The following is a 16225-nucleotide window of genomic DNA, read 5'->3' as shown; positions in this document are numbered from 1 at the left end:
TCTTGTGGTGCCATTTGAATCTGGTGATAGCCCTTGTAGGCATCCAGGAAACATTTGAGCTTGAATGGCGCCACGGAGTCCACCTTTGCGTCGATGTTTGGGAGGGGGTAACAAACTTTTGGGCACGCTTTGTTGAGGTCCTTGAAGTCAATGCACATCCTCCACGACCCGTTACTTTTCTTTACCATCACAGGATTGGCTACCCATGTCTGGTATCGTATCGGGCGGATGATGTTTGCGCGCAATAGATCCTCAACCTGCTCATTCATGGCGCTCGCCTTCTCATCCCCCATGACTCTCTTCTTTTGAGCAATTGGCTCTACAGACTTGAAGGTGTTGAGAGAATGTTGCGCCAGGTCTCGCGGAACCCCAGTCATATCAGAGTGTTGCCACGCGAAGACCGACATATATGCTGTGAGCAATCTTTTCATTCTCAACCTCGTGTCGTCTGATATCGTAGCGCCAATTGTGACTGTTTGCTCCGGGAATTTTGGGTTAAGAATCCATTCCTCTGGCGCGTTGTTTGCCATTGGATGTTTCATTCTCCCTTCCCGCGGAGTACTTGTCACTGCACACAGATGATCTCGGTATACAAAAGTTACACCTGTTGGTGTTGGGAACCCTAACGCGCCGTGCGCTGGCGACGGTATGGCGTTGAATTGGGCAATCGTTCCCCTACCCAAGATCATGTTGTGGCAAGAAGTGGTGGGCAAGACCAAGAAATTGACAACTTCGGCTCGCTTGTGTTTTTCATCCCCCATGGTTAGTTCAAATTGTATTTGACCTAGGGGATGAATGATTTCATTCGAAACACCAGAGATTGGTGCATTCACAATTTCAAGCCTTGCTTGGTCTGCCGGATCCAGTTTCCTGAAACATTGCTCATACATGATGTCTGACTCGCTGCCAGTGTCCACCAGGACTTTTGACACTTCATAATGAGCAATGTGTGTAGTGATGACAAGAGGACTGCTGATGGAAGGGCCTCCCCTGATTCTTGGGAAGATGACTTGTTGCTCGCGCCAATCTCCTTGGATTTGCGCGCTTCTCTTTCTTGATATTTGCCCTTGCCTTCCTCCCTCGGCTACACAGATTCTTTTGTACTTTTTGCTGGCTGAGGCTCCTGGTTGTTCATTTTCTGGTCTTGAGTTTTTCACCAGGTGAGCCAGCTTGCCTGATTTCACATCTTTTTCAATTGCATCCTTCAAGTGGTGGCATGCATCAGTGTTGTGTCCTGTGGACTTGTGAAACTCACAGTACTTGCCACTGTCTGATGGTCCCTTGTAGTATAGTGGCTTGGGGCTTTTGAACTGGACATTCTCAGTGCTTAACACTTGTGAAGGCGTTTTAGTGAGGGGAGTCCATATTCTTGGCAGAGGTCTGTTAGGATCTCTGCCGCCTTCCCTCTTGTCACCCTCCCCGCGATTACGAACGTCTTTTTGGGGCTGGGGTGAGCTTGGTTGCGCCTGCTTTTCTGCGGGAGAAAAACTGGTTGGTTGCAACCTGGACCATACAGAGTTCTGTTTGCCCCTTCTTTCGTTGCTGCGCGGTGTCTCAGCTTGATGCGCTCTTTCTCTTGCCCTATCTTGGGCAATTTGTTTTTCATTTCTCGCGAAGACTCGCGATGCTTCCATTAGTTTGGCCCAAGTGGTTGGCATGCCATCTCTGCTTACGAGAGCTCGGCGGAGTTGATCACTGCGCGCGCCTTGTATAAAGGCCACGCGCAAGAGTTGCTCAGTGATACCTCCGATTGCCAGAGACTCCTGATTGAAACGAGTTATGTAGTCTTCAATCGTTTCATCATTCTTGCGCACGCAGTGCATGATGTCATCAGGGTCGCGCGTGTGTCTGCGCTGCTGTACGAAGTGGGCTTGGAACTTTTCCAATAGTTCCTCGAACCCATCGATTTGCCCAGTCGGCAAGCTCTCGAACCAGACACGCGCCGCGCCCGTGAGGCAGCGAGCAAACATGTGACACCATGTTGGCATCGTCCAGCTTTCTAGGTTTCCAGTGTTGTAAAAACCTTGTAAGAAATCGTCTGGATCTGTTGTGCCGTCATATTTGCCCAAACCACTTGGCATCTTGGTTTTGTGCTGAATGGGGGCCTTCGCGATGCGCTCAGTGAATTTTGAATGTTTCACCAAGATGGCTGGCCTGTACGGTGTGGTTACGTCCACTTGCCCTCTAACTGGTGGGCTGTACGGCGTGTGCAGATCCAGATCGGCTTTGGCTCCAGGCGCCATGTTCACGTGCGCGCAGAGCTGTGAGCCTCCTGCATGAGTATCTCGCGTCTTCCTCATGCTGTGCACTTCTTCATCACTAAACTCAGTGTGTGCAGTGTGAACAGAATGACCATCTTCCGGCGCGCGCGCTCTTTTTGTTCCATGAACGTTTTGCTTGTCAAACGCTAGCCTTTGTGTTAAGTCGGCTGACTTTTTGTGTTTGACCAGCTCATTGTACTTGTCCATTAGACGTCGTTGCTCGTTTATGAGCCATTCTTTGGGGTCATTGGTTTCATCTTCTGGACCCATGGTCCTTTTTGTTTCGCGCCGGTAAGATTTTGTAACGTGAGATCGTCTGGAGGAGTTTCAGTCTGGCCATGAGGTGTTGTGATGAAGGGACGGTTACTGGTGGCGCGCGTAGAATCACGCGGCACCCTCAGAAACTGCTGTCCGTCATTAACATCCTCACGTTCAATATCCTCCAGAACTTGATCAACGTTACGAACGCCAGAAACCATGGTGAAAATTTGTTTTTTTTTTTTTTAGAGATCTGATGAGATCTTGTTGCCGTTGTAACAGGTGATGGCGCCAATGAAGAAACGTGGATCGACTCACTGGTAGACGATCTACTTTCCTCGGGTGTGATTATGCTATTTCACCGATGGTTCTCTGGGATCTGGATTCTTCCACCTACAAAATGAACAGCACCGTAAACTTACCCCTCAGAAAGGGACAGAGGGGTCCTCTTTGGGGTAACCCTCCGGTGTGAGAATAAGTGTTTGTAGGAGAAGATAATAATATGAGAGTAAGGAAATGGAATGTATTGCTTAATAGCTGAATACTCTGTAATTGTGTGTGTTTCTCCTTGTGGAGTTGATGTGGTATTTATAGTGCTAGGGTTTCCCATGATTGGGCTCAGACCTAATTAGGGCCTTGTTGGCCTCCTCCAATTGCTTTGCGCCACGTGTCCTTGGGACACCTGGTGCTTTTTCATTGGTTATAATCACGTGGTAGCACATGGGTTTTGCTGAGTTGTCCACCTTTCATTGGCAGCTGTCAACATCAGCATATTCTTATTCCTTAAAAAGATACCTTCTGGAAGGTTGTCTGACGTGCACAATCAAGGTTGCCCTAATCCTGATTTGGATAAGGACGAGGTTGATTATGTGCATGTGTGATATGCGCCAATCCTGAGGATGCGCGAGGTCTTCTCTTTATTCTCACGCGCAGATGTGATATGCACGAGCATGTGATATGCGCGCACGCGCGGATGCGCCACGCGCATATGTGATATGCGTGAGCATATGTGGTGCGTGGGCATATGTGATGCGTGAGCATCTGTGATGCCTGAGCATATGTGATGCCTGAGCATGTGATGCATGAGCATATGTGATATGCGTGAGCATATGTGACGCCTGAGCATGTGATGCATGAGCATATGTGATATGCGCCATGCGCATAGGTTTTGGCTTTGTGCCTTAATAATGTCTTGATTTCAAGCCTGTTGTCTATATCTTGTGGGTTGACCCGCCTCGCTCGGTGTTGAGGCGGGTACATACCTCTTCAAATATGATGTTTCAAATATTTGTGTTCAAATTGATGTTTGAATTGGGGAAAATCTCTAATATAGTGGGTTCAATTCCAAACAAAATCGGTAGCTGTAAAGTTTAAATACTGTTGATCTTTCTTTAAATTTGATCTATAGTGAAGCCCCTTTTTCACTTGGGATATCAGATATGATTAACCTTGAAGAGTTAATGCTGAGTAATAATAATCTTAGGCTCAATCACGTTTACTCTTTCGAATTATTCTATTTTAAACCAGCTACAGCTTGATCAAAATGCCATAACCGTACACGCCAGAACGGCCACTCATGGCAAGCTCGATCAAAACGTTTATTGCTTTAGCATGTGATATCTATGTGTGTCAATATATTTGTAATTCTGTCTATATGCAGAATCGGTCTTTATAACCTATGACATCTTGGTATATTAATTTCTTTATAAATAATCCAAATCTTTATTACCTAGATATATGCTTGTGTTAATTTCTTTACCGCTAATTAACTTTTTACAACCTTGATATCTAGCTTATAAGAGAGAGAGGAGAGAGAGACTCACGTTTGCCAAATTTTCCTTGTTTGGATAAAAATATGACGGTCAACTAATGGAGAGACTCACGTTTACCCGGTTTTAAGGTATAGGGACACAACTGGGTCACTTTGACTTTTCGGGTTCTCAACGTATGCGCGCACTATAATCATAGTGAAGCAAATCATAATTCTCTCCTTTCAAAACAAATATAGTACTGCTTTCATGACTTGTATAAGAGCATTCACAATGGGCTACACTTCCCAAGATCTAATCTCATGTGTCATCTTACAAACTTGGAAGAAACCAAACTTCACCATTGTAGAGGATTATGGATTGATGAAGGTTTGCCACTACAAACTTGTAACAAACTTAGAGTGTGGGTCCTCTCTCTCTCTCTCATACACATGCACACATATCATATAATATACACATATACATATGCATTGTGAAAGAAAGTGGGGTTTTAAGAAAAGTTTGAAATATGATGTGGCGATAATGTGGTGGTTTGTATGCGTTTGTTGTTGTGGATGCTCTAATTAGTGTGAATTTAGAATTTAGAGGTTTGGAAGAGGGGCTAGCTTCTTGACTTCTCGTGATTGGCATTTGGTACTTTATGGCTTTATGCCTTTTCACCTCTATGCATGAACTATCCCGGATTCCCGCCTATTAAATGATTTTTAAATAATACTACAAATTTTAGACTTCTTTCAAACTAAAACCTACACCTATTCATATTTTGGTTTTCTACATAAATTTTCGCGTATACTTGTTCTTTCATAAAGTTGGCATTTCAAAAAGAAAAAAAAAGAAGCTATTCATATTTTGATGAATGGTAAGATTATTCAATTCTTACGGAGTGTAACATTTAATCGTTAAAAAAAACCCTACAAAACACCCGAAAAAGAAAAAATATAAATAGGTTTTTCACTCTTACTAAAAGAAAAACATCAATTTTTTCCAACTATCTAATATTTTCATACTACACACCATAGAAACTTTATTTTCTTTCTTTCACAAAGGCTACTTAACATTTTTTTGCATATTAAAATCCATATACATGTTAACAGGGGCGTCTTCAACAATTTAAATACCTCGGCCAAGCCAAAATAAAAAGGCCCGTAGACTTTAACGGAATTTTTTATTCGCCAATGTACATGGATAAAATTTTTATTAACCAATTTATTATAAGCAGAAATCATTCTGAGCATGTAATTATCTCATAAACCATTGCAAATAACCTTATTTTTAGCACCAAAAACATATATATGTAATATGTACAAAAATGTTTGTGCCCCCAAAACTTATGTGCCCCGGCCGATGGTGCAGCTCGCACACACTCCAAGCCTCCCCTGCATGTTAACTTTGACATAATTGCGATTGAAAAAACAACTTGAAACCAGTATATCCAAATTATTTATTAAAAACAACTATGGCAAAATATATGAACCGCCCCAAGGAAAAAAAACACAAGCAAAACAACAGATGTATCGGTTCTAAGTTTTTTATAGAAACTTACGGTTTTGTTTAAAGTTAATATGTAAAAGGACTTTAATGTGCAAGAAGTTGTGAAACTTTTGTGAAAGAAAAAATATAAAGTAAGTTGGTTTTTACCTAATTATCATCAATTAATTTTACGCTTTTATTAAAAAAAAACTAACTCACACTCTACTAACCCGACTTCTAAATCTACATCTTTTACCCACCATGAATATGGCTATCCAAAAGACTCGAGAAATAGAGTTCGGTGGAAAGCTTAATCAAGAAAAGCTCGCTTAAATCAACTCGTTTGAAATTGAGTGGGGCCTAGTTTGTTGGGTTTGTAAGCAAGTTGAGCTCAAGCCAAGGGTGGCTCCCTAATTAACTTGGCTTGATTTTTCTCGAATTATTTTACTTTTATGCGTGTGTTTTTATTGTGGGAATTTTTTTAAGTGGTTGTTTTTCTTTCAATCATATATCTCTTACATTTTTTGAACTTTGTTATGTACTGTATTGAACTTATTTTGTAACCCGTTGAACTAAATTTGCAAATGTTTTTTGAGCCATTGAATATAAAATGTGTTTGTTAATTTTTATTTTAATTTTTAAATCAAGCTGGGTCAAGTCAACTCAATTTATCAAGTGTTAAAAGGTACAAGTCTTGTCAGCAAAATTTGTGATACGTTGTCTTTAAGTGTTTATTAATGTCAAGAGTTGTTAAATAAATCAAGTTGTGAGCTAAGGAACCGAAGTTCGTTTGTTGATGTTTGAAAGATGGGGATATGAAGATGAGGACTCAATGTGATTCAGCTAGAAAGGATAAATGAGTGTATAATCAATTGTTGTTTCTTGAATCTGTTATTAACACATTCAATGTATCAAATTATCATTTCCTCTCTCGTCTCATATGAGTTTCATACATTATATAGGGTTTTAACCAATTGCTGAAAAATAAGGCCTTTGATCACACAATGTGAACTTACTTATTCGACTTTTTTATTACTAATATATTTGAAACTTTATTGTTGATGGTTGATTATAAAAAATTTTAGAAGGTGAGAATGAGGTCCTAAATTAGAAGGGTGAAATTGTTATTTCTCAAATTATTTTTAATGAAATGAGTGAATTTAGTATTCGAACTAGTTGCTTACACACAACACCATATTCTAATACGTATCAAAAGGACAAAAGGGTAACTTTATATAATTTCAAGATTTAAGTACTTACAACATTTTATAACATATGATACAATCCTTCAAAGCTAAATCTATCTATTCTAATAAAAGCTTACCTATTTTTGCCACTAGTCATCTTCATAGCCTTTCTCACATACTTTTCACTTATTTTAATATATGATACTTATATTTTAAGTTATGTCAATATATAAATTCAAATTTGTTTTTATTATATGTAAATTCTAATTGATTCATTCATTAACTTTAATTGTGAAATAAGAAAATAAGGAAATGTTAAAATTGACGTTACAGGTTTGTTAGAATATAATTTTAAAGTCATAGTAATTGCAAATTAAAGCAAATAAATGTGCATTATTGCCGAAGTATTTAGATTTGTATGATAAACTATAAATTGTTTTTTAAACTGGGATTCAAGCAACATTGCATATAATTTTTTATATAAGATTGGTTTCAAATTTGGATTTAAAATCTTCGCATATGCATGTAAACTCGGGAAAATGTATATTTTCTTAATTTTCTCCAAACGTTTTGTATAAATATTGCAAAACATAGAGACTACTTATTATATATCTTGGTGTTTAACATTAAATTATTGAAGTTGAATTATATATTTATAATCTATATGTATATCGATTTACTATATGAAGTATATGTCATTTATTTATATGATTTTTTTGTGTAGTATAAAGAGTTTTAGCAATAAGAAATCAATATTTAGTTTTTAATATTTTCTTTTATAATTCAGACCAAAATGCTTCTACATATATTTTCACATTAATTTAAAAAAATAGTTAATACGGTTAAAAGTCATTTACCATGCTTCCAACAAATCCGAAATCTTTGTTTTTTTTTCTATAAGTTTTTTAAATATTTATATATATATATATATATATCGATTAATTAAGTATTACAACAACTCCCATAATATTAACAAATAACAGGGGATTGGTATTCAAAATTTAAAAATTCTTTATCCAATACTTTCAACTATTATAAATAAAAACCACTACATTCACTTTATGCAACTTTAAATCTTTTATTATTCTACTAACTCAGAAAAATACCTTTTTATTTGAACATAACTTTAAGGGTAGTATGTCTTTGTCATTTTTCATTAATATGAAATGAAAAAAAAAATCATTTTGTTATATTTTAATTTTCGGTTTTATATGTTGCTTGATTATACAATTGTTAATTGTAAATATTTGTCATACACAAAATATTAATGACACCAAATTTAACATGATTAATCAATTTCAAATTCTAAAAATTATAAGGATGACTATATCATAAAAGTTCAGGTAATCTGGTTTATTGGATAATCATGTTTTGGGATAAATATGAGCACATGATCTCAAATGACATTATATATATTAATCGATTAACATGTATGATATTTGATGTGTAAGAATATTTTTTTGTTAGTTTCATGGATATATTATCATTTATCTATGGTTGGTATATACTTGAAGAATCTTATTGATCACACGGATAATTATACGTGGCTATATCAAGAGTTATAAACATACCTTTATGCTACCTTATTAAGAGTTATAAGCAGGCTTGGACTAAAGATTTGATTTGTGATAAACACGGACGATCACAAATGTAGTGTACAAGGACTGTTTTACTTATTTGTAATATATTTGTGTAATCTTAGTTATGTAATTTATGTAATTTTAATGTAAATTGTAACTGTATAAAATATATGATCATTTTGTTAACTATATTTCACTTAATGGTTAAATTACAAAATTTTCATCAATTACCCGTATAATACACGGGCCTCAAACTAGTTATTTTAATATATGCAAGTCACATGTAAGTTTCTTATTTTTTTTAAACATCAATAACTATTTATACACATTCTTTTAAATACAAACCATAATAACGAGTGTTTTTTTATTATTAATATCAGCACGTTATTGATATATACAAATTTGAAAGTAATATTTACGTTTTAACTGATTTGTTGGTTTATTGGATGATGCATTTTTTTTCTTTCAAATATAATATTATTTATCGCCAACTTAAATGTTCTAATTTTCCTCGAATTGTCTGAGACTCCGAGTAACCCTTTAGTAAGAGAGAGAGAATATGAATGTAATAAATTCACCTAAACTAAAAGTTTCTTATAAGTAAAATCAATGTTGCAAAAGTCGCTAGGTGGTTCCTAGGCGGCCGACCTCTTTGGAGGGAGTACTCGGGGAGTAATCGAAGAGTACTCGGACATGGTAAAATTAAATAAAATTAATATTTGGTTATTATATATATGTCAAATATCATAAGTTTACTAATATTTATAACAAAATAGGTGAATATCAATATAAATAAGAGAGATCCATTTTTAAATATAAAATATTTTAAAAATTACTAATCATTAATTAAAAAAATGATATTTGTTCTTTAATATTATTGAAATAGCAATTATGTTTTATTTTTTTTGAGTTAAAATCGGTCCAAGTTCACCGATAAGATGTAATTCTGGCTGAGGTCACATTTGACCGATTCTTAGTAACTAGACGGATTTACAGAAACTCGCATCGGTGACATACCTTGTAGCGAGTACTCGAAGAGTACTCGGCCTTGTAATCATACTTTTACAACATTGCGTAAAATAGAATTGTTACGAAATTAAACCAATGGAAAGGTGCGACTAATTAAATAGGAAAAGTAACGAAGCAAAGCGTGTCAAATTCTCAATAATGTACCTTTAGGCATTTCTAACTTTTTTACGCAATAATTTCCGTTCTTTTCAATGAATTGAATAATCTGTTATATGTTTTTTAGATATATCATTAAGATGCTTTTGGTTAACTTTAAATTTATTTAAGTATATTAAAATTGTCTAATTACATTACATCCCATATGATTTAATTAAAGCTAAACCTTTTAATTTATGATTATGAGAAATGTGATCCGTCCAATTTATACAGTTCAATTGTTGAAATGATTGATTAAAGCTAAACCTTTTTTAATTTATGGAATATTTTAGGAGAACAAAGGCTTGTTAATAGTTTGAAGGTAACCAATAAATTCAACTCAATTATAAACCAACGATTTTAAGTATTAAGATAACCAAACTATATATATTTAATAACGAAGGATTTGAAACTTACGGATTTACATTTCATCATTATTTGGCATGGCTTAACATAAATCCATCATTTCAGAAAACCTTGACGCAACATTTATGCATCTGGATATTTGCAACATAAAATGTTTTGGATAAGAGTATTAGAATGCCAATGAACTAGAAGACTTGACTACTTAAGTGAAAGCGACCAATCACATTTGTTGCTCATCCTCAGCTTAACCAAAATAGTTCGCCTATTAAATCATTCGACTTCAACAAAAACAAATGTATAGATTACCCATCTAAATACTTAAAATTTGTTTCGTCAAGTACTCTAGATATGCTAGAGTTATATTCAATGGTTTTGTATTGTAATATTTTATTTAAACTTTACATTTATCCTTTGTCTGTGAGGTGATAATATTGATCTCTCATGTCAGCACAAGTTGTTTATCATTTATTGAGATCAATAATCATCTAACTCATACCTGACCAACCAATGACCTTTCCTTATGTTCATTCTTGAACCTCTTAGAATCTTATTTTTAGAATGCTTCAAGGTTTTTAAGTATCACCAACCTTTAGAACAACTTTGAAGCGACCGGTGTCGCCATTTTGAAAACTTATGATTTAAATTTGGTAACATATGATTTGAATTGGTAATGAAATTGTTTACCTAGCCTCTCTATTAATCATATCATATGTATTATTAAAAACAACAAACTAAACCTATCAAAATATGATTTTTGAAATTGGATAATACTCATTCATACTCGAAGTTATAGGTGCCCATTCTTGTTTACCGGTTATATGAAAACCGCTATGGTCAATGCAGTCAAATAAACCGGTTAGGCCAATAACCGTGTCGAATCCTAGTCGGTTTTCATACAGGAAAACTCTATACATTACTTGTTTGGGGTATTAACCGAATCGGTTAACCGGCAAACAATCGAAAAAAAAATGGTTTCTTTAAATTAAAAAATATATATAAATAACCTAGGTTAACCGATTTTTTTGCTCAATACTCCAACCCAGTTTTTAATCGCTGGGTAGAATCGGGTAGTAATCCTTTTCTTTCGCCCCTACTCAAATTAAACCGCTTTGGGCTCTGGGCTCTTGGTTTGTTGGGCTTGGGCTAATTACTAAATTCTTGTAACCCGTTTTGTAATTAATTTAATTATATCGACCCACCCATTTAAGTTAAAATCTAGGGTTTATTCTTCTTCTTCTTCTTCTCGCCGGAAGTGAATTATCATCATCATCATCATCATCATCCCAATGGGTTCAAAACACAAGAGCAACAAGCCGGTAAAGAAAAACGGAAGCCGCGTGTACGGCGCCGGTAACAAACCAATTACCGACGAGCGGTTCTCACTGTCGCAAAAGGACCCTAGGTTTCAAGATGTCCCAAAGCATAAGAACAAAGTGGCAATTGACTCTCGATTCGACCGCATGTATACCGATAAGCATTTCTCCACGTCATCTGCTCGTGTCGATAAACGAGGCAAGGCTAAAAACGACGGCGTTTCGTCCCAAAGCGTTCTTAAAAACTACTATCGAAACGACGACGTTGAGAAGAAGAAGAAACTTCTTCAGGAGTCGGAATCTGATGACGTGAAAAGTGAAGAAGAATCTGAATCTGAATCTGAATCGGATGATGAGGTGGATGTGAAGGATGATTATAGTTCAACGGATACTGATGAAGGTTATTTGGAGGAGGAGGAGGAAACTAATGCTTTGCAGGTGAATTTGATTTATTGTTTTTGAAGATTGTTATTATTTAAAAATAAAAGATTTTTGTGTTTAAATGTTTTGATTGGATTGGGGGATAACAGGAGGAGAATGTACCTGAAATTGAGAAAGAAACGAACAGGCTAGCTATTGTTAATCTCGATTGGAGTCAAGTTCAGGTCAGTTAAATACAACTGAAATACCCATCAACTGTTGTTATCATGTACAGATGTTTATATTTGCTAAGACATAGATTGAATTATTAACTGTTTACTCTTGCCTGATGCATTTACATTCATTGCTCCTCAAGAACGGTCATGGTTAACTATAAATAATGGCATCAATTATATATTAAGTGGAATTGTGTATTCGGGTTACTCGGGTAAACGGTGCTATGTTATTGGGTCGGATAATCAGGTATATTTGAAATCCCATGCCTGTCCTAAACCCGTGAAAAATTTCAAAAGTAATCCTAAACCCTAATGGGGCAGGTATTACCCGTCTCAAATGTTTCGGGTATTCCTATTGGGTTCGGGTTTCATTGCCATCCCTAAAAGAGATTTAACTTTATTGAAGTTATATGTATATGTCAAATATCTTAAGTTTACTAATTTTTAATAATTATAACAAAATACGTGAATGAGATGCTTAACGATAATGCTAAATCCAGACATTTAAGGTTTAACACAATGCCTTATGTGTTGGAGGGGGATCAAAGAAACTAGCGGACTGAGAGGTGCAAATTCGGACGTCACCACAGCACTCTTTGTTTTCTCGCTTTCCAAAACCACTCATCTTTATCCAAGTGTAAACTTCAGGTCTCTATGGACAAGTGAATCATCGCTTTTGTGCACAGGCAGTCCTCTTTCTGCTAGGCTTTTCCAAACTACCCTTCGCCTTTCTATCTCTTAGTTAAGGGGTTTAGTGACACTTTCTTCGGTGATTCCTATAATTCTCTAAAGTCTTAGAAGGGAGCTGAACTGTGTGTCTATCTCTATGAAATTGTGAATATCAATATACATCTTAAGAATACATGTTTAAATACTATATTGTTTCAGATATTGATATTCTTTTTTTTTCTTTAATTTATAATTTAAAGTTTTAATCGTTTAATTCTCATCTTCCAAGTTGTCTTCTCTTGAAAAACAGTGCAAAATTGGTTAAAAACAGCAAAAAAACGATGATAAATACGTGAAAAACCGAAAATCCAATCTGACTGAGACACCGAATAGCCCGAGTAGAAACACGTAGGTTCGAGTATGATTTTTTTTAACTGAGTGGGGCGTGTAAGCCCAGTTTTTAACAAAACTGGGTGTAACATGTTGGATATGCCCATATATCATTTAAGCCTTTTTAACGTGTAATACAGTCATGTATATTGTATAAGTTTATAAACATCATATTTGTGTTATTTTCTGCAGGCAGTTGACTTGTATGTAGTCTTAAGATCGTTTCTGCCAAAAACAGGCCAGATTTTGTCTGTGTCTGTATATCCGTCTGAGTTTGGGCTCAAGCGCATGGAAGAAGAGGCCGTACGTGGTCCAGTCGGTTTATTTGACGATGAGGATGGGAAAAATAAAAATGATGATGATAGTGACAACAGTGATGATGATGACAATGAGATTGATAATGAAAAGTTGCGTGCTTATGAACTTAGTAGATTAAGGTAATCAGATTTTAATTAATTAAACGTTTAAGCGCCTTTCATTTAACTTGTTTTTATTATTTTGTTTTGTATCAGGTACTATTTTGCAGTTGTGGTATGCGATTCAATTGCTACAGCTGATTATATTTATAAAAGCTGCGACGGTATCGAGTTTGAAAGATCATCAAATAAGCTAGACTTAAGGTTTGTTCCAGACGATATGGAATTTAAACATCCTGCACGTGATGTCGCTACTGAGGTACTTTTTTTTTGCTTCTTTCATTTTATTTATTACATATAAACTCTCTTTCTTTTTTATGTCTCAGGCTCCGTCAAACTATGAAGGCATAGATTTTCAAACCCGAGCTTTACAACTCAGCAAAATTGATCTTACTTGGGATGAAAACGAGCCCCATCGTGCCAAGAAGTTTAAACGAAAAATTAACACTGACGAGGTATTTAAACTGGTTTATTTATTTATTGTGAAACTGTATTATTGCAAATTTATAATAATAATCCATTTACGTTATGAAGGAATCGAAGTATGTTAAGGATGAAGAAGACTTGAAGGAACTTATTGCTTCAAGCGACAGTGAAAGCGACGAGGATGATTATAATGGACATGGCGGTGATAAAAAACGACAAAAAACCGATGCGTATCGCTCTTTACTACAATCTGGGGATGGGTCGGATGAAGATGAAGACGATGATAAAGTGGATATGGAAGTGACATTCCACAAGGATTTAGAGGGTATTAGCAAAAAGATTCTAGAAAAGAAAAATGAAAAATCAGAAACCACTTGGGACACATATCTTCGTAAGCGAAAAGAGAAAAAGAAAGCTAGGAAAAACCGATCCAACAATTCCTCAGATGATGATGATGATGGTTCTGATGATGAACCTGCTGAAGAAATGGGTGATTTCTTTGTTGGTGAAACCTCACAAAAGAAAAAACATAAAAAAGATAAAAAATCTGAAACGGCTGAAGAAGATGAAGCGAGTAGGGCGGAACTTGAATTATTACTTGCAACGGACGAAGGCGGAGATGGTAATAATGTGAAAGGATATAACATGAAATGGAAGAAGTCGAAAGGTAAAAAGGGTGGAAAAGAGGAGATTGATGAGGAGAAGATACCGACTGTCGATTACGAGGATCCACGGTTTTCGTCTGTCTATACCCGACCCGAATTTGCTTTGGACCCAACTGACCCGCGGTTCAAAAGGTATCTTATATATTTCTGATTTGTTTTGATCATTTTTGGGATGTATGATCGTTTATTAATGTTATGTGTGTTTACTGGTGTTTAGGAGTGCGGTGTATGTGCGCCAGGTGGCACACAAGCAGAGTAAGGGTGATGTGGATAAGGAGGGACGGGATAATGATTCGGTTGCAGCGGCTCAGGCTCGACAAGCGGATGATAAAAACGAATCGAAGAAAGATAAGCATGAGATTTCAATGTTACTAAAGTCGGTTAAAATGAAGACTAAACAGCTCGAGTTGCCTTCTAATGGTAAGAAATCGAAGAGGAAAGGGAAATAGGGCAGTCATAATATTTGGAGAGAGAACTGAGTTTTGCAGTTTGATGGTCAGTTTTGTTTTTATGTTTTTTGAGTTTCATTTATATATATTTTTAAATTCTGTATTTCGATCTGAAAATTGTTGGAAATGAAGACTCACATAAGTTATAGAGAAACACATTGACCTCACAGTCAAATCTTAGCATTGCAAATACCAAAGCTTATTATGATTGTAAGAATCCAAAAACTAACTTCCAAGTACGAGTTGATTCTCCGAATCACACCCACATATAGTCATATCAAGACATAACCGATTCATCTAAGTTGTATCGTGCTAATTGGGTTGGTGAATATAATAGATGTGTTAAACGGGTTGACGGGTATACCTCTTTAATCATTTTAGTTAGATACGAGAACTTAAAATCTAGTTTTTTTTATTCAATTAATTTGGTGTCATTGTAATAATGGAGGACGTGGGTGTCGATATCTATAACATGTTCGGCAGTTTCGTGCAAAATTCCTAGGACTCCAGCATTATATTATATATGTAGCTCAATTAAGTTGAGGTTAGAAGAGTTCAAATTCCATGAACTATTTTAAACAAAATTTAATTGGGAGGATAGCTCCTTACATGATATGATACGAAAATAACTAGATTTTGTGCTGACTTACATAGTTCGTTAAGTAGGTCAGCTCTCTTCAAGTTCAAGAGGTTATCCTTTTGCTAAAGTGAAGCGGGGGGTACTCCCTAATTAAATGATTAGGGGTTCAATTCTATGGAGTGTAAGACCATGTGCAATCATAACATTCCACTACGAAGCGTTTTGCGAAACCAACAAAGGGACATTTTGTAAAAAGTTGTGTTGTGGTAAAATGTATCTCCAATCATTGCCCTATAGTTTGTTTGACCAACTCTCCCCTCACCAACTCCCCCCTCCACACCGTTGTGTAGTCAACGTTCATCGCCAAAATGTTCACCAATATACGCGGGGGTTGGGGGTGGGGGTACCCGGTGTTTTAGTCTGTTTTCTCCTTCTAACTACGAACGGTCTAAGTGTGAGGATTTTGACATGTCATTATTTTTCTAGTTATTTAAAGTTTACTAACACGATTCTAATTTTCTTTTTACTGTTTATTTCGAATAACTAAATTAGAACACTACACTTACTTTTTAGGGAAAAGTAAAATAATACCTCTTACAACTTTCTTTTAGTGGTCGTTTGTTAAACAATGTTACCATGATTTTTCGTGACTTTCTTACTTGGTGG

General features: G+C 36.0%; 1 protein-coding gene across 1 annotated transcript; it reads left to right on the top strand.

Annotated features, from left to right (window-relative positions):
• The first annotated feature begins 11317 nt into the window (after positions 1–11317).
• On the top strand, positions 11318–15107 carry LOC143623763 (pre-rRNA-processing protein esf1-like). The gene is made up of 7 exons (XM_077094611.1): positions 11318–11806; positions 11899–11973; positions 13216–13460; positions 13536–13698; positions 13766–13894; positions 13974–14662; positions 14748–15107. Exons 1-7 carry the CDS (start codon positions 11342–11344, stop codon positions 14977–14979), a joined length of 1998 nt encoding a protein of 665 aa, XP_076950726.1. The 5' UTR covers positions 11318–11341; the 3' UTR covers positions 14980–15107.
• The last annotated feature ends 1118 nt before the right edge of the window (positions 15108–16225 follow it).

Source organism: Bidens hawaiensis, unplaced genomic scaffold, assembly GCF_021521415.1.
Source record: "Bidens hawaiensis isolate Kalapana, Puna unplaced genomic scaffold, B.hawaiensis_p1.1 tig00003536_1, whole genome shotgun sequence".
NCBI classification, from domain to species: Eukaryota; Viridiplantae; Streptophyta; class Magnoliopsida; order Asterales; family Asteraceae; genus Bidens; species Bidens hawaiensis.
Note: the sequence above shows the minus strand (reverse complement) of the source record. Positions and strands in the feature narration are given on the sequence as shown.